At 39.2% G+C, this 18,274-nt stretch overlaps 1 protein-coding gene across 4 annotated transcripts in view; it reads left to right on the top strand.

The window, feature by feature from the left end:
* LOC142337184 (uncharacterized) overlaps positions 1-14,596 on the top strand; it is a 203,365-nt gene extending 188,769 nt beyond the window's left edge. For all 4 annotated transcript variants that reach the window (XM_075386306.1, XM_075386303.1, XM_075386304.1 and 1 more), the window contains exons 7-8: positions 5,727-5,858; positions 14,484-14,596. In XM_075386306.1, the coding sequence (XP_075242421.1) occupies positions 5,727-5,858; positions 14,484-14,506 (155 nt within the window). In that variant the 3' untranslated portion in view covers positions 14,507-14,596. The remainder of the gene's footprint in view (positions 1-5,726; positions 5,859-14,483) is intronic.
* The last annotated feature ends 3,678 nt before the right edge of the window (positions 14,597-18,274 follow it).

The following is an 18,274-nucleotide window of genomic DNA, read 5'->3' as shown; positions in this document are numbered from 1 at the left end:
ACTAAGATAATCTTTGCGTTCCATCAAAGCACACTGCCTGAGATGTCGAGAATTCCAAGCTGTAACTATGCAACAAATCATGTCTGCATGTTTCCTCACTTCACAAACACTGGCGTTGACTACTTTGGGCCGTTCTATGTTACTGTAGGCCGCACTACTGAGAAAAGGTGGGGCTTCCTCTTCACCTGTCTCACGACTCGCGTTGTCCATGTCGAGATAGTTACATCCATGGACACCAGTTCTTGTGTTATGGGAGTCGAGCAGTTTGTGTCACGTAGTGGTACACCTGCCCTGATTTGGTCGGACATTGGCACTAACTTTATTGGAGCGGAGAAAGAACTCCGAGAAAAGTGGAACATTGTCAACATTGCAGCTGAGCTCACTCTCAAAGGTATAAAGTGGAGGTTCAATCCACCCAGCGCACCACATCAGGGTGGTATCTGGGAGAGTTTGGTACGCAGTTTCAAGCGCGTGTTGTATACTATTGTTGGAACGCGTCGCCTCACGGATGAGGTACTGCATACTATCATTTGTCTCATGGAGATCGCTCTCAATTCGCGTCCGTTAACATCCGTAAGCGCTGATCCATGGGATTTGAACGCTATAGCGCCCAACCAATTTCTTTTTGGGAGAATACTCTACCGGTATCCCGTCTGTTGTCGGCTATATTGAGTTTTACTATCGTAAACGTTACGCCAGTGCGCAGTCGTTCGCTAATGCAATCTGGTTTTGTTGGATCAGAGAGAACGTACAGACCCTGAGCCGCCGCTCTAAGTGGCAGACACCTGCCAAGCAACAACTTAAGACCGGTGACCTGGTTTCGATAGTTGAGGAAACCAACCCTAAGGGTTACTACCCAACCGCTCTGATTGCGGAACTCCGTTAAGGCTCCGATAGCATCGCGCGCTCCGCCGTCTTACGTACGTCGACCGGTTCACTCGTCCGTCTGCTTGTAAAACTTGTACCAGTTTTCGCAACAACTTCTTCCGGGCCGGAAAATGTTACGTAGTAAATGAAGTTATTAGCCAATCAGAAATGAGTATTCAAATGTGCATATGAATTGCTCCAAATAAGATGCAAATACGTCCTATAATATACGTAGAAAGTTCCAAAAAACTTCGTTTAACCTAATTTTAAGTAAATATAACCACGATATGTATCGATTAAGGTGGTTTTCGGCTTAATATTTTTAGGTTTTATAGACAATTGTTGACTGAATACGAACTGATTTGATGTCAATGACATTCGAAAAAAAAATGTTAAATGAGCATCGAAAAAATCTTTCCGTCTAAGTTTCACTTGTTGCTTTCTACATTACTAATACTTATGCGTTGCTTACAGTTGAATACGTTTGATAGATTGAATTGAATTCCCGAACTACAGTTTGTTTTTACTGAGTTAACAATCTTTTAGGGCACTGAAAAGTATTTTACTTTTTAGGCCAGGGTTAATATATTGCATTATTCTTGCACAATTCTTGAAGAAAATATCAAGATTTGAATCCATTCCTCGCTAACGTACTTAATAAGCTATTCAGAAGCCAAGTTCTAAATAGCCATAGTCAGCCTCTCAGTGGCTATTACTTGAGCAATCTTCGTTTTTAAAAACAAAATAGTTTGGTCGCAGTTTTGTTGATCTGTTTTTTGCAGTCAAAAAATTTGAATGGTTTTGTAGCTATAATTATTTCATACTATCTAAAGGAGTTGTAATGTATTGGAACGCTGTGTCTTTTTTAAGTTCTCTTCAATATTTTGAATTTAACGAAAAATAAAAACTCGAAGTAGTAAGAGAGCAAAAAAACCAGCAGTGTAAGGGAACTGATTTTTTTCAAACAGTCTCAAAAGTAGAATGATATATTGTTGTTAAAGGAAATTTTCCGGTTTTGAGGGAGATTATTTTTTGGTGTGGCAATTTGAATTATGTTACCAACCACGAAAACTAATAATGCTTAAACATGTGTACTTATGGTGTAAAAAATCAATTGTGTGTATCCCTCAATGGGCATCTGAGAGTTTTTGTGGTTTCAATCCTTTTTGCTTTCAAAAATTTTGGAAAATTAAGTTTTTTCCCGTATTTGCCGTTTTTCGTCACCTAAAAGACAAGTCATAGCTACTTGGTAATAAAACTATATGGTTTTATTTCAAAAATAATGATTAATTAGACTAATTTTGATGAGAATTAATTAGATTTTTCATTGCATTGTTGAAAATTATTGGTTCAAATGTTTCGCATAATGTGCTTTCATCAGTTATTAGTGAGTTTTAGTTTTGCCGTATTTGTTCTTCTTTATATTCTCCTAAGGAGATTAAAAGAACCTTTTTTATTTAGCAAAAAGATTTTGTTGGTTTTCATGGCCTGACTTTTCTCCTCAAGAACTTCTTGTCTTTTTCTACTCGGAAAACGGAAACGAAAAACACAAGAATTTCCCGGAAGTCAGTAATTTCTTTTCACCTAAACGGTTTTGAAAACAGACATTTTTCATGTAAAGGGCTCTTCTTAGAGTTTAGGCCGCCAATCCATTCAACCATTCCATTCCTGCCCCACATCTGACCCCCACTTCACCCCAAACACTGCACATTGTTCCAATCGCAACCCAGCGCGGTTGACTCCTCCCGTTTGACATCCCCCACCACTCGAACCCCACGCCACCTCAATTAAAAATAATCTAGTCTTTCTAAACCGTAGCTAGCTACTGACAGAACTCACCACTCTCTAGACGTCTGGGAGCAATTGTATGTCTCTTTTATTGTTCTATGATGTTGTCACCATGTCTCATGTCAAGCTTCTAGCTTTTGCTTGCCTGATAAATATAGTAAAATTAAAATGACGCAATTCAGTATAATTTCACAAATTCAGTTGATATTACCACCACTCCACTATTCAATTTTTGCCACAAAGCACTGAGAAATAACCTAAAATTCAGCAGAATTGAGACCTTCTGCATCATAACCACGCACTCGAAAAACAGCATTTTTTTTATTGAAAATTAGCTGCATCCGCAAATGGCCCAATTACATAAGACTAGACCAACCTAAAAGCAGCAGCGCTCTAGCAAAAGAGATGCGACATCTCAAAATAGCAGTTGTCTTCAAATTCGTAAAATTATTTCTCATTTTTTTTGTTTTAGCTTGTTGATAATTTTTTCATTTAATTTCATTTCTTTAATATAATTTTGGTCTCACTTCTTCCATTTTTGAGAGACTTGTCGAAATATTTAGCTGACTTGCTTCTATCTAGTAGGATCATTAAATTATTTTCAAGGAATTGTTCTGTGAACTTGCTGGTAATGAGTTCTTAATTTTAAAAGAAGTGTTTTCTCTTTTTATTTCAAGATGTCAAATCCGAATCTAATTTTTAAATCAAGTCATATTCCACAAGCAGTGTCACGCAATCCGAAAACGACAAAACTCCTAAATCATCTAGAGATCGTCAATACAGGTAAAGCAAACGACCTCTATTCCACACGTCCCATTCACTTTCTCAGTTCATTACTCTTCGATAAAAACAACCAAGAACCAAAAACCCCTTAAGGGACAAGATATATATTGCTAGGCTGACTTTTGTTATAGTTAATAATAAATATTTTCCTCTGAAAATGTTTGGACAATGAGTTGCAATCTAACGCAAATTTGAGTTTTCTTGCCATTATTGATAAACGTGATAGGTACCCGGAGGTTGGAGGCAGAGTAAATCAGCGCTGAATCAGTAGATACATTCTGTTTTTCTGGATGGCCAGTACTCTGTTCCAGTCCCAATTTAAACGGCCCAGTCTTGATTTTTGAGTAAAACTTACTGCATGAAAAATAATATGCTCAGCTTAACTCCCGCCAACAAGGTTAGATTTACATGCGACTCGAACTTCCGCGTGTGTACTTGGAACACTTAGTTTGCTTTTGGGCTTTTTTGCAGACAACTTGCTCATCTCTACAGTTATACACAAAAATCACAGCCTAAACAAGTGACAGCCTAAACAACATTGTTTGGGGATGTTCATGATTTTTTAAAGTTTAAGTTGCTAAGTTTCATTCCAAGTCTTAATCACAAGTTGACTGAAGTTTGCTCAAGATGTTTTGGACTCACTAAGGTTTGACAAGTGTCGCCAATTCCTAAGATTTGTAAAAGGCTGCGATCAGTACTGATTTCGTAATTCAAAAAGAAGCATTTCTATTGATGCTCACTGATGACGCCCTTGGATTTTACAAGCGCAAAACTTGTTCACCAGCTTTTTTAATGTTATTGAAAGTCAGGTAACAATACTTGATAGATGAAAGGCGGTCTCTTGGCAATTTAGCCATTTCCATTTTTATCAATTTTACCCAACTCTCCATTGTAATCAACTCGCCATTATACCCAAGGTCTTTGTACCCTTAAATCAACTTTCATATTTTCGTTCAATACTGTAAATTAGCGATAACCATAGTAAACGTGTTCTAGCAGATTAATGGCCATAGCTATGTCTCCGCAACCCGCGGGACGCGATAGGAAACTATCACTACAGAACATTAGAAAACATCATTTGGGCTTACATGGGCTTCAGTAAGTTAAAAAGTAAATGCAATTGCGACTGCTAGGTTGGAGTAGGGTACTTCAACACAATGAATATCATAACAAATCATCGGATGTAATCGCATTGGGTAAAAAGGCAGGTTGGGTATAATGGCATCGTGCAACGTGCCCAATCAGGTAACCATGACAATCATACAAGATAATTGACCTATTGAAGCACCGAATCAATTGAATCATTTGACAGGGGTAATCAGGAATAAGTATAAGGCTTGGAACTACGTGTGCCCCAGTTGAGACGTCAAATTATGAAAAGACCGTGGTCGACCAATATCGGATAGAGAAAGACAGTGGTCGACCGATGTTGAGTATGAAAAGATTTTATGTTGACGTTAATAGTCTTGGTCGACTTTATGTCTGCCCTTATGGTCTTGGTCGACTTAAGGTCAACCCTAATGGTCATGGTCGGCTTCAGGTCGACCGATATGGTCATGGTCGACTTTAGGTCAACCGATATGGCAATAGTCGACTTTGAGTTTTGACAAATACGTTTTTGCATTCAATGTAGTTTCAGGTGTTAATTGTTTTATTTCAGTTTGCAAAAAATTATGGCCAAAGACAAAAAACATTTTTTGTTCCAAATTTTTTTTCGAGCCAACATATTGTCCTTCTATTTTATATCATTGACATGTTTCTAGTGCATTTGATGCTATCTTTGTACATACGGGGTACTCAACACTCAGTTTAAAGTACCCATGATCCCCTAAAAATGCACCGAGCATTTGTTAAAAGAGACCTATGAGCAGACTTAAGGTCGACCGTACTGGATGTGAAAAGACCATTGGTCGACTTATGAAAAGTTTAAGTCGACGATATCAGATATGAACAGACTATTGGTGGACCAAAATTGGATATGAAAAGACCGTTGGCCGACTTATGAAAAGACTTTAGGTCGAAGATCACTAAGGAAGTCGACCTTGTATTTAAGGTAGGGAAATTACCCCCCATGTCGACTTTATAAGTCTTTTCTCAAAGTCGACCTCTCAACTGGGGTGATTATAACTTTTAAATACTAATTTGATTCTGGATTCGATTGGCAAAATCAGGGTGAGATTTTGGCACTATTGTTTAATAAACAGCAGTAGTGAACTGCAAGGCTTTATAATAATGGTGTAATAGTAATATAGTGAAATGATGGTGAAACGAAAAGAAATCGTTTGCAGTGAAGTTACCAACTATGGGAACAGAGAAGTGGAGAAACATTCGAACAGATGTGGACAATCAAGTGACAACCATCGAATATCCGAAACAATTAGAGGGTGCTGATCTCTTCTTCTGCCCTGTCGAGTGCTTAGGTGAAATTTAACAAGTCGTTTTCGAATTTGCATGCAGTTAATTCATAGTCAAAACCATATCGGGTCAAGTTTCTGTCGAAAAAATAACGTACGAATTCCGGTGAATAGTAGTAAAAAAAAGTCATTTTTCACCGCAAAACGTCCGCATCCAATTTTCAAGCGATGCTGCCGTTCTCTCTTTTTAGAACCAGTCCCCCCACAATCCAATTGGCCTCAACTGGACCTCAGGCAACTAAAATTCTACCACCCAATCCATTACAATCCATTACCGTCAAGTGCCCTCAACAAATGCTCTGTTGCCACCGCAAACCCCATACCAATTATCAACAAGCCGCGTACTTTTCTCCAAGTTCTTGACATTTAGAACGCGCATTAAATTGTCATTTTGACCAATTTAATACAAACATTCGTTGCAAGCCAAGGTGGGCCATGAAAGCAATGTAAACTATTGTGAATAAATACCAACTGATGCTCATCAAAAACTTATTGTATTTGCCTCAAATCCTTTGCACCTCACCATACTTGATTAACTGTGAGTCACCAATGACTGCACCTCAAGAAAATTTATTTACAGCAGCCAAATTTTTCTTGCATAACTGTACAGCTGCGGCCAACGTACGATTATGTAGAACAAGTTTCCTTGAGTAGGAGTGGCCTGTCGGCAACCACAACTGCTCCTCCATTACCAGACAGTCTATCTCCGTGGAGGTAGCTGGCGGAAGCATTTACGCGCAAGAAGAATAACCACATGTCTGAGTATAAACGTTCACAGAATCACGGAGATCCACTACAGTCACAAGCCCTTTGTCAACTTAGAGTAAAATTGGCTACCAGTCACCGACGGACGACGTAAAATTAACGTACTTTAAATTTCTCGTCACAGCTAAAGCGAAGATCAAATTAGCCTATTTTGAAGTGCTGTAGAAAGACGCACTAAGGACGTTAGAAAAGAAACGGCGTGCACAGGCGTGTATAGATGCTCACTTTGAAAAATTACGCACAGGCGGTCGTAGGTGCTCACTTGGACAAACCATGGAACTTTTTACCACTTAAGTTGAATAATAGTGACAATATCATTAGTTATTCGACAACGATCTCGAACCTTGTCGGAGTTTTCAAGTCACTATCGTAAGACTCCAATTTGAAAAGGACTTCAATGTAGAAACAAGCAGTACAGAAGTTACCATGAAAATCAAGGTACCTTGGTCACTCTTCACGATTAGTAAGCACTCGGTAAAATCTATTCTCCTCGAATTGAACAAAAGTTTTAAAGAAAAGGATGAGACGCACGATTGTATGAAGCAAACGTCTACAATCTCCAACTCTAGGAGACTGCAAAAACAAAGATACAAACTGACTCCAAAATTTTTACGTCAAATACGCAATATAAGTTATCGGAAAAGCAAATATCGTCATTTTCAACGACAAACAACTTTTGTTGAAAAGCCAAGAATCCCAGACAGCGGGCAATGAAAGTTGACCAATGAAAGTTGACAAGAAACCTTTGCATCTCAAAATTGGGGATTAACATTCGTTCAGCCAGTGCCCTCAAACAACTAGATGTAGATAAGAAGGCGACTCTAGTTCTCAGAACACATTGCGGCACGATGCAGAGGGTTTTTTCTTCTATGAAAACAAATACCAACAACCGGTCAACTGACAAAGAAAATCAACTGAAACAATTTAGAATAAAACAAACTTCGAATGGAATCACCAGCTTGTTTTCTGTTACTGATCTTAAGGATTACTCCAGGTGACGGAACCAAGGTTGATGAACACAACGGATTTAGATATCAAGGCTTCTTTAGTTATATATGATATCGCATTCCGTAACTATTGAATGACACGTAGTCTAACATGGACTCCGTTTGCACGGTTCAACATAAAAATTATCGGTCAGGGGTTTAAACACGGAAAATGTAATTTACACAATGGTTTTCCAATTGGCAGCGAAACCAAAAGAACGCTCCATCCTTTTACCAAAAAGCCGTTGGTGATGAAAAATCTAATTATCGGCTGAGATGTTCTGACTGCAGGAGACATACCCACCCTTAGCTGTCATCGGTCTTGTTCACTTTTGCTAGCAAAACAAACAGATGATACTCAGGATGTGTACCAAGACATCTGCCCGATGGCGTACTTCGCTAGTGATGGAAAGTGTTCGTTATCTGCCATTAAACCGCTCATTTGCTGGAGTTGTTTAAGTTGTTCGTTACAGTCGAGATTAGGCTTAATCGCAAATTGCCTCAAGGCCAATATAGAACATGACAATGATTCAGCAACATGATACGACATTCAGTAGTTTCAGGCCGGCAAGCAGGTCGACACGTGATCTGCAGGGAATGCTACGGCTCACGAAGTTCTTGAATGCCACTCTACACCATTGTCTGACATATGATGTTGCAAATTTCGGTGCTGCTGAAAACACCAGCTCCTTAAAAACCACTTCTTCTACATTGTTAAATATAAATCGTCGGGATAAAAAGTTGTCAGGACGATGAATTCAAAATGAGATACGCGGACACCAGAATGGGAAAATATTGGGCGTGTAGTGCAGTTTGGAGAACCTCACAAGGTTGGGAGCAGGTCTGAAAAAAAGTGGATCCTACCTCACGACTTGGTTGTGAAGCAGAACAATTTCGTTAGGTTTCCGAGATTGCGCAATTGACCGGCAAAGTTTCATGGAGCTTCACAGAACAACTCAGTGCTTACAAATTTTTACATGCTTGAGAAACTAATCTATATATTTCTTCGATTCCGAAAATGTCCGTTCGCCGCGTCATTGGATATCGAGAGACTGGTTCGTCAAGTCTGACTAGCCTTATTTACGTCTAATTTTGGCGGGAAGACCCATAGGTAACCCTAGTGTATCTCTGTTCGCGCCATAATCGCTCATTACGCACTACAACGCATGGCTATAGAATATGGCGGGCACTTATGCCGCAAATACAATGCCTGAGAATTCGATAGAATATCTTGATTCGATCTAGTTCCACCAAAAGGCCTCAAAGTTTAAAGGTTTTGTTACATCTACTTCTTCTCATTTGATCCAGCTTAAAAATTTTATAAAAGAACCAAATCTGGCTGATCAAATTCATGGGTCAACTTTGTCACTTTTCGTTGAAAAATTACTGCTTCATCAAAAAAAGAACTCATCGCACGTGCTTGGTTTTACTTGGGATAACAAAAAAAATTTATTAGTATTGAAGAGGGGTACTAGCTTTGCGTGTACAGGCAGTTAATGCAACTCTTCGTACTAAAGTCTCGTTTCAACTGTTTTTGTCGCAGACTCAGTTTTGTTGCAATTTTCAGCGATGGTGAAATCTTGCGCTTAAAAAAATCTGCCTTTTTACAGGAGACCATTGTTATGAACAACACGCGCACAGCACAAGACACAGTTCAAAAGCTCTTTGCTCGGCGTGCTCAACTAACTAATTTCAACGCCATCGCCGTAACTCGAAAACATTCAAGCAGATTCAACTACACATTTTTGGCAAAGTTCGAAGGATGTATTCAGTGCTGTGGTTTTCATAAAAGCACAATTCTCCTAAATTTCATCGGGGACAATAATCTAAACTTCCGCCGAACAAAGACACAATCATTAACATCAATCTTGGCTTCAACTGCGAAGGCTCTATCGAAGATAATGTATCTCTGACCACGTCTGTCCAATAACAGGCCACTCCTGTGTGTCCCGGTTAATAACTTTAATTTTTATTAGAAGTGTTTGCAGCGTACGTTCTCAGATTTTGACTAGAAATGCCGGATACGGTTAACTAGACCACACCCTTACAGATATTTTGACCTCCTCTATTACCACAAAACTCATCTCCGTGGAAGTAGCTAGCGGAAGCATTTACGCGCAAGAATAATAACCACATGTCTGAGTAGAAACTTTCACAGAATCACGGAGATCCACAACAGTGTCACAAGCACAATTTTAGAGTAAAATTGGCTACAAGTCACCAACGGATGGCGTACAATTAACGTACTTTAAAGTTCTAGTCACTGCTAGAGTGAAGATCAAAATGGCCTATTTCGGAGTGCTGTAGAAAGACGCGCTAAGCACGTTAGTAAAAAAAATTGGCTTGCACAGGCGTGCACAGGTGCTCACTTAGACCGATTACGCACAGGCGGTTGTTTGTGCTCGCTTGGAAAAACCATGGAACATTTCACCACTTCAGTTGAATAATAGTGACAATATCATTAGTTATTCGACAATGTTCTCGAACCTTGTCGTAGTATTCACGTCACTTTCGTAAGACTCCAATTTGAAAAAGACTTCAATGTCGAATCAAGCAGTACAGTAGTTACCCGGAAAATCAAGATTCCTTGGTCACTCTTCACGATTAGTAAGCACTCGGTAAAACCTATTCTCCTCGATTTCAACAACTGCTTTGAAGAAAAGGATAAGACGAACGATTGTATGAAGCACACGTCATCAATCTCAAAAACTAGGATACTGCAAAAACCAAGATACAAACTGGCTCCAAAATTTTTACGTCACATACGCAATATAAGTTATCGGAAATGCAAATTTCTTCAATTTAAACGACAAATAATTTTTGTTGAAAAGCCAAGAATCCCAGACAGTGGGCAATGAAAGTTGACGAAAACCCTTTCTTTGCATCTCCTGTTCGGCCGTTACCATTTTTTCCGCCAGTGACCCTAGCCAATTAGATGTAGATAAGAAGGCGGCTCTATTTCTCAGAACACATTGCGGCACTGTGCAGAGGGTTTTTTCTTCTATGAAAACAAATACCATTTATCGGTCAAATGACAAAGAAAATCAGCCGATACAAGTTAGAAAACAACAAACTTCGAATAGAATCACCAGCTTGTTATCTGTTATTGACATTAAAAATTACTCCAGGTGACAGAATCAGGGTTGATGAACACTTAGATATCAAGGCTTCTTTAGTCATGAATGATATCGCAGTCCGCAACTCTTGAGTGACCTGTAGTTTTGCATGGGATCCGTTTGCCGGGATCAACACAAAAATTATCGGTCAAGGTTTAAACACTGAAGACGTAGTTTACACAATGGTTTTCCAATTGGCAGCGAAACCAAAAGAACGCTCCATCCTTTTACCAAAAAGTCGTTGGTGATGAAAAATCTAATTATCGGCTGAGATGTTCTGAATGCAGGTGACATACCCACACTTAGCTGTCATCGGTCCTGTTCACTTTTGCTAGGAAAACAAACAGATGATACTCAGACAGGATGTGTACCAAGCCATCTTTCCGATGGCGTACTTCGCTAGTGATGGAAAGTGTTCAATCTCTGCCATTATGCCGCACATTTGTTGGAGTTCAAGTGGTTCGCTACCGTCGAGATCAGGCTTAAACTCAAATTGCGTGAGGGAAAACATAAAACATGACAATGATTGAGCATGTCATGTAAACTTATGATTCGAAATTCAGTTGTTTGAGGCCGGCAAGCAGGTCGACACGTGGTCTTCAAGGAAAACGACGGCTCACGAAATCCTTGAATGCCACTCCACACCATCGCCTGAGACATGACGTTGCAAATTTCTCTGATGCTGAAAACACCAGCTCCATAAAAACCACTTCTTCTGCATTGTTCAATTCAAGTCGTTGTGAAAAAAAAAACTTGTCAAGACGATGAATTCAAAATGAGATACGCGGACTCCAGAAAAAAAGACATAAATAATAGGCATGTAGTGCAGTTTGGAGATTCTCACAAGGTTGGGAGCAGGTTTAAGAAAGAGTGGATCCAACCTAACGGCCGGGTTGTGAAGCAGAAAAAGTTCGTTAGCGCTCCAAGATTGCGCAGTTGACCGGCAAAATTTCATGGAGCTTCACAGAACAACTCAGTGCTTACAAGTTTTTACATGCTTCAGAAACTAATCTATATCTTTCTTCGACTCAACTGCGAAGACTCCACCGAGGATAACGTATCTCTGACCAAATCTGTTCAGTAACAGGCCACTCCTGTCCTGTCCAATGGTGTCCCGGTTGATAACTTTATTTTTTATCGGAAGTGTTTGCAGCGTACGTTCTCAGACTACTAACAAAAATGCCGGATACGATATCCTAGGCCACACCTTTACCAATCCTTTTGAGCTCCAGGAAACCGAGCGTCATCTCCAATACTTGGTTCAAGGATAACATTTTGACAACAAAAAATGTTAACTTGGCAAAAATACGTTTAGCGGAGTAGTAGTATTTTTAACTACCCGGTAATTATTGGTTCTAATGGCCTGGTTTGTTCCTCTGGTCACATCAAGCGGTTAGTGGGAGTTTGTTTAAAAGCTATGCGCGCAATGATCTTTGGTGTAATGTACAAGTCTGCAACACTTTTCCGTGAGCATGGTCACTCCTGAAAAGCGTTGGAGATTCTTTTTCACTCGTTTATCTAAAATTACCCATCACGTTGATTCCGTGCTTCGTATCTACGCACAATTTCTTGGGTGATGAGTTTTGAGCTGTTTGTGACAGGTAGAATAACAAAATCTTTGAGTCGTTCTGACGGCAAAACCAACTACTTGGGCTCTTGGAGCTTCACAGAACAATTCAGTGCTTAAAAATTGTTACATGTTTCAGAAAATATTCTATTTATTTCTTCGATTCCGAAAATGTCCGTTTGCCACGTCATTGGGCATCGAGAGACTGTTTCGTCAAGTAGGAGTATTACTACCTGACTGGCCGCATTTACGCTTTGTTTTGGCGGGAAGACCATTAGGTAGCCTAAGTGTATCTTGGTTTGCGCCACATTTGCTCGCTACGCACTACAAAGCATGGGAAAAAACAGTGGCGGCCATTGATGCCGCAAGTGCCCTCATTCGATTGAATACCTTGATTAGATCTAGTCTCACAAGAGGGCCTCAAAAGTTTAAAAGTATTATTACATCTAATTCCTCTCGTTGGGTCAAGCTTAATAATTTTGTAAATGCACCAAATCTGGAAAATCAAATTCATGGGTCCACCTACAGAAATTTTTTTGTTCCAAACTTTCTGCTTCACCATTAGGGAACTCATCGCACGTGCTTGGTTTTACTTGGGATCACACAAAAAATTCCTTAGTATTGAAGAGGGGTACTAGTTTTGCATAGTCAATCATTTTAGGCAATGCTTCATACTAACGCCTCGTGTAAACTGTTTTTGTCGCAGTCTCATTTTTGTCGCAATTTGCAGCGGCGGCTCATAGCGCAAGACACAGTTCAAAAGTTCCTGGCATGGCGTGTCGTACTACCTAATCTCGACGCCATCACCGTAACTCGAAAACATTCAATCAGTTTCAGTTACGCATTTCAGTGCTGTGGCCTTCCTACGTGCTCAATTCTCCAAAACATTATCGCAGTCAATGTTACAAATTTCCCGATCACTGTAATTTCTCCGTTTTTGCCGAACAAAGACGCAATCATAAATATCAATCTTGACTTCAACGGGATTTTTATCTACCGAGCAGCCGAATTTTTACCTACCCGGTAATTATTGGTTCGACTGGTCAGCTTTGTTCATCTGGTGGCATTAAGCGGTTATTGTGAGTCTGTTTTAACAGCTATTCGCCCAATTATCTTTGGTGAAAGGTACAAGTCTGCAGCACTTTTCCGTGAGCATGCTCAAGTCAATTATTAGGACCGGGCGTTGACTTTAAACAATCTGTTTTGCAGGAACACTATGCGGTAGTGAAATTTATGATCATCTTTACTTTCCAAGAAACAGGATATGCCGCGCGGGAACTTTGCAACCAAAACTGTCCGAATGACCTAAGGTGCGACCAGTTTATCTTTTCCTCTTTTCACCATTAGTGGAGCGTCCTCCTTTGAACCATTGTACGTTTCTGCAAGCCGCACTCTTGAAAAGCGTTGGAGATTCCTTTTCACTTGCTTATCTACTCGTACCTACACCGTTGATTCTATGCTTCGTACAAAGGCAAAATTTCCTGGGTGATGAGGTTTGAGCAGTCTGTGTCAGGCAAAAGTACAAATTCCCAGAGTCGGCCTGATGATAAAACCAAATGCATTGGCTCATGGAGCTTCACTGAACAATTCAGTGCTTACAAGCTATAACATGCTTCAGAAACAGATCTATATATTTCTTCGAGTCCGAAAATGTCCGTTTGCTGTGTCATTGGATACCGAGAGACTGTTTCGTCAAGTAAGAGAATTACTATCTGACTAGCCGTATTTACGCCTTTTTTTGACGGGAAGACCCATAGGTAACCTTATTGGATCTCTGTTCGCGCCATAATCGCTCACTACGCAAGGCAAAAAAGTGGCGGGCATTGATGCCGCAAAGGTCTTCTCTGCGAAATCGATTAAAAATCGTGATTCGATCTAGTCTTACAGAAAGGCCTCAAAATTTTGAAGTCCTTGTTACATCCACTTCCTGTTTGCGTCCAGCTTAAGAGGTTTCTAAAAGTACCAAATCTGGCTGATAAAAATTATGGGTACACTTTGTCACTTTTCGTTCCAAAATTATTGCTTCATCAAAAAAAATCTCATCGCTCGTGCTTGGGTTTAACTGGGATGAAACAAAATATTCATTAGTATTGAAGAGGATACTGTATTTGAGTAACCAAGTAGTAAATGCAACTCTTCGTACTAAGGCCTCGTTTCAACTGTTTTGTCACGGTCTCAGTTTTGTTGCAATTTTCAGCAATGGTGCAAACTTGCTCCTAAAAAACATCTGGCGTCTTATCGGAGAGCATTGTGATGAAGAGCTGGCGCATAGCAAAAGACACAGTTCAAAAATTACTTTCATGGCGTGCCGAACTACCTAATCTCGACGTCATCACTATATCTCGAAAACAATCAAGCAATTTCAGTTACGCATTTCAGTGCTGTGGCCTTCCTACGTGCTCAATTCTCCGAAACATTATCGCGGTCAATGTTCCAAATTTCTCGATGAATGTGATTTCTTCGTTTCTGCCGAAGAAAGACGCATTGGTTAATATAATTCTTGGCTTCAACCGGGAAGACTCTATCAAAGACAACGTATACCTGACCACATCTGTCCTATAACAGGCCACTCCTGCGAATTTCAATGGTTTCCCGGTTGATAAGTTTATTTTTTATCAAAAGCGTTTTAATAGTACAGCGTACGTTCTCAGACGTCTATCAAAAATTCCGGATACTGTAACCTAGACCACACCTTTACTGATCATCATGAGCTTGAAGAAGCCAAGCTTCCTGTCCAATACGGGTTCAAGGATAAAATCTTGTCACCAAAAAGGATTAAATTAGAAAAACATGTTTAGGGGAGCAGCTGAATTTTTATCTACTCGGTAATTATTGGTTCGAATGGCCAGCTTCGTTCCTTTGGTCGCATTAAGCGGGTAGTGGAATTATGATGTAAGGTGCACGTTTGCTGGCTTGTTCCTTGAGCATACTCAAGTCAACAATTACGACCAGGCGTTGACTTCAAACAACCACTTTTGCAGGAGAACTGTGTTAGTAAAACTAAGACCATCATTACTTTCAAAAAATGCAGGAAAGGCTGTGCGGCAACTGTGCACGCAATACTACCCGACTTACTTATGGAGCGACAAGCTTATCAATTCCTCTTTTCACCCGGGCCGAGGTGTCAACGCTAAAAAACGCAAAATTATGTAAGATTGGCGTTGAATGCGTTGAATTTATGTAAGATCTACGCTTGAGCGTAGATCTTACATAAATTCAACGCATTCAACGCCAATCTTAAATAATTTTGCGTTGAATTTTGGCGTAGATCTTACATATTTAGCGTTGAATTTTAGCGTAGATCTTACATATTTAGCGTTGAATTTAGCGTAGATCTTACATAAATTCAACGCATTCAACGCCAATCTTACATAATTTTGCGTTGAATTTTGGCGTAGATCTTACATATTTAGCGTTGAATTTTAGCGTAGATCTTACATATTCAGCGTTGAATTTAGCGTAGATCTTACATAAATTCAACGCATTCAACGCCAATCTTACATAATTTTGCGTTGAATTTTGGCGTAGATCTTACATATTTAGCGTTGAATTTTAGCGTAGATCTTACATATTTAGCGTTGAATTTAGCGTAGATCTTACATAAATTCAACGCATTCAACGCCAATCTTACATAATTTTGCGTTGAATTTTGGCGTAGATCTTACATACTTAGCGTTGAATTTCAGCGTAGATCTTACATATTTTGCGTTGAATTTTGGCGTAGATCTTACATATTTAGCGTTGAACTTTAGCGTAGATCTTACATATTTAGCGTTGAATTTAGCGTAGATCTTACATATATTCAACGCATTCAACGCCAATCTTACATATTTTGCGTTGAATTTTGGCGTAGATCTTACATATTTAGCGTTGAATTTTAGCGTAGATCTTACATGTTTAGCGTTGAATTTAGCGTAGATCTTACATGATTTCAACGCATTCAACGCCAATCTTACAAAATTTTGCGTTGAATTTTGGCGTAGATCTTACTTATTTAGAGTTGAATTTTAGCGTAGATCTTACATTTTTGGCGTTGTACTTAGCGTAGATCTTACATAAATTCAACGCTTTCAACACCAATCTTACATATTTTGCGTAGAATTTTGGCCTAGATCTTACAAATTTAAGGTTGAATTTTTTGAATTCCATTTCAGACCACTTTTTGATTTCAAAAGTTTTTCAAGTTTTTTTTTCGAAAAGTCAATTTTTTCACTGTTTCGACCCCAATACTTCACAGGTGAGAAAAACGAAGTCAGCAAAAAAATCACTTTTTAGTGCTCTTTTATAGTTCAAAATCCATTTGAGACCATTTTACGACATCAGAACTTTTCCAGGTTTTTTTTTCGAAAAATCATTTTCACTGTTTCGACCCCTATGCTGCAAAGGTGAGAAACGTGAAATCAGAGAAAAATCATTTTTAGAGCTCTTTTATATTGCAAAATCCAATTGAGAGTTCCAAAAAGTTAATTTTTCAAAAAGTTAATTTTTTAACTGTTTCGACCCTATACTGCACAGGTGAGAAAAATCTTTTTCAATGCTCTTTTATAGTGCAAAATCCAATTCAGACCATTTGAAGATTTCAAATTTTTCAAGTTTTTTTTCGAAAAATTAATTTTTTTTACTGTTTCGACCCCTATACTGCACAATTGAGAAAAATGAAGTCAGCAAAAAATAACCAATTGCTCTCTTACGGTGCAAAAACCATTTCAGACCGTTTTGCGAATTCAAATTTTTTTCAAAACTTAAAAAAAAATTTAAATTTTTCCCAGTACTTCTCACATGATAAATGCGTTGAATACGTTGAAATTATGTAAGATCTCGGCTAAATTCAACGAAATATATGCAAGTTCTACGCTAAGTTCAATGCAAAATATGTAAGGTCTACGCTAAAATCAACGCAAAATTTGTAAGATCTACGCTTTATAAGGATTGCGGCTCTTAAGGAAACCAATGTACGGTGGCGCAAAGGTAGAAGAGGCGACAAGTAAACAGGAGGTCAGTGGTTCGAGTCCCATACCCAGAGTTCTACGCGTTGATTTTTTGTAAGATCAACGCTAAATTCAACGCTAAAATATGTAAGATCTACGCTAAATTCAACGCTAATTATGTAAGATCTACGCTAAATTCAACGCTAAATATTTAAGATCAGCGGCAACTAGCGTTGACACGTTGGAAAATTCACCGCCATTTCTTACATAAATTTGCGCTGAATGCGTTGAATTTTTGTCTTTAAATTCAACGCATTCAACGCAAAATTATGTAAGAAAATTGCGGTGAATTTTCCGACTTGTCAACGCTAGTTGCCGCTGATCTTACATAATTTTGGCCAAATTCCTCGGCCCGGGCACCATTACTGGCGTGTCCTCCTTTGACCCATTCTACGTTTCTGTACGCCGCACTCCTGAAAAGCATTGGAGATTCTTTTTCACTTGCTTATCACTTGCCCACCAGGTTGATTCCATGCTTCGTACATAGACACAATTTCTTGGGTGATGAGGTTTGAGCAGTCTGTGTCAGGCAGAAGTACAATTTCCAAGAGTGGGCCTGGCGGCAAAACCAAATACACCAGCTTAACTCATGGAGCTTCACAGAGCAATTCAATGCTTACAGGATTTATTATGCTTCAGAAACTAATCTATATAATTCTTCGATTGCGGAAATTTCCGTTTGTCGTGTCATTGGATACCGAGAGACTGTTTCGTCAAGTAGGAGTATTACTACCTGACTAGCCGTATTTACGCTTTTGTTGGCGGAAAGACCAATAGGTAACCTTAGTGTATCTCTTTTTGCGCCACATGCGCTCACTACGCACTACAACGCATTGCAAAAGAGAATGGCGGGCACTGATGCCGCGAAAACCCTCCCTATGAATTCGACTGAATATCTAGATCCGATCTAGTATCACAAGAAGTCCTCAAAGTTTGAAGGTATTGCTATATTATAATCTGTTGTATTTGTTATATTTGTTTATATAAATTGTTATATTAT

Source organism: Convolutriloba macropyga, chromosome 3, assembly GCF_964194025.1.
Source record: "Convolutriloba macropyga chromosome 3, txConMacr16.3, whole genome shotgun sequence".
In the NCBI taxonomy this organism is placed as follows: Eukaryota; Metazoa; Xenacoelomorpha; order Acoela; family Convolutidae; genus Convolutriloba; species Convolutriloba macropyga.
This window is presented reverse-complemented; position numbering and strand designations above follow the sequence as displayed.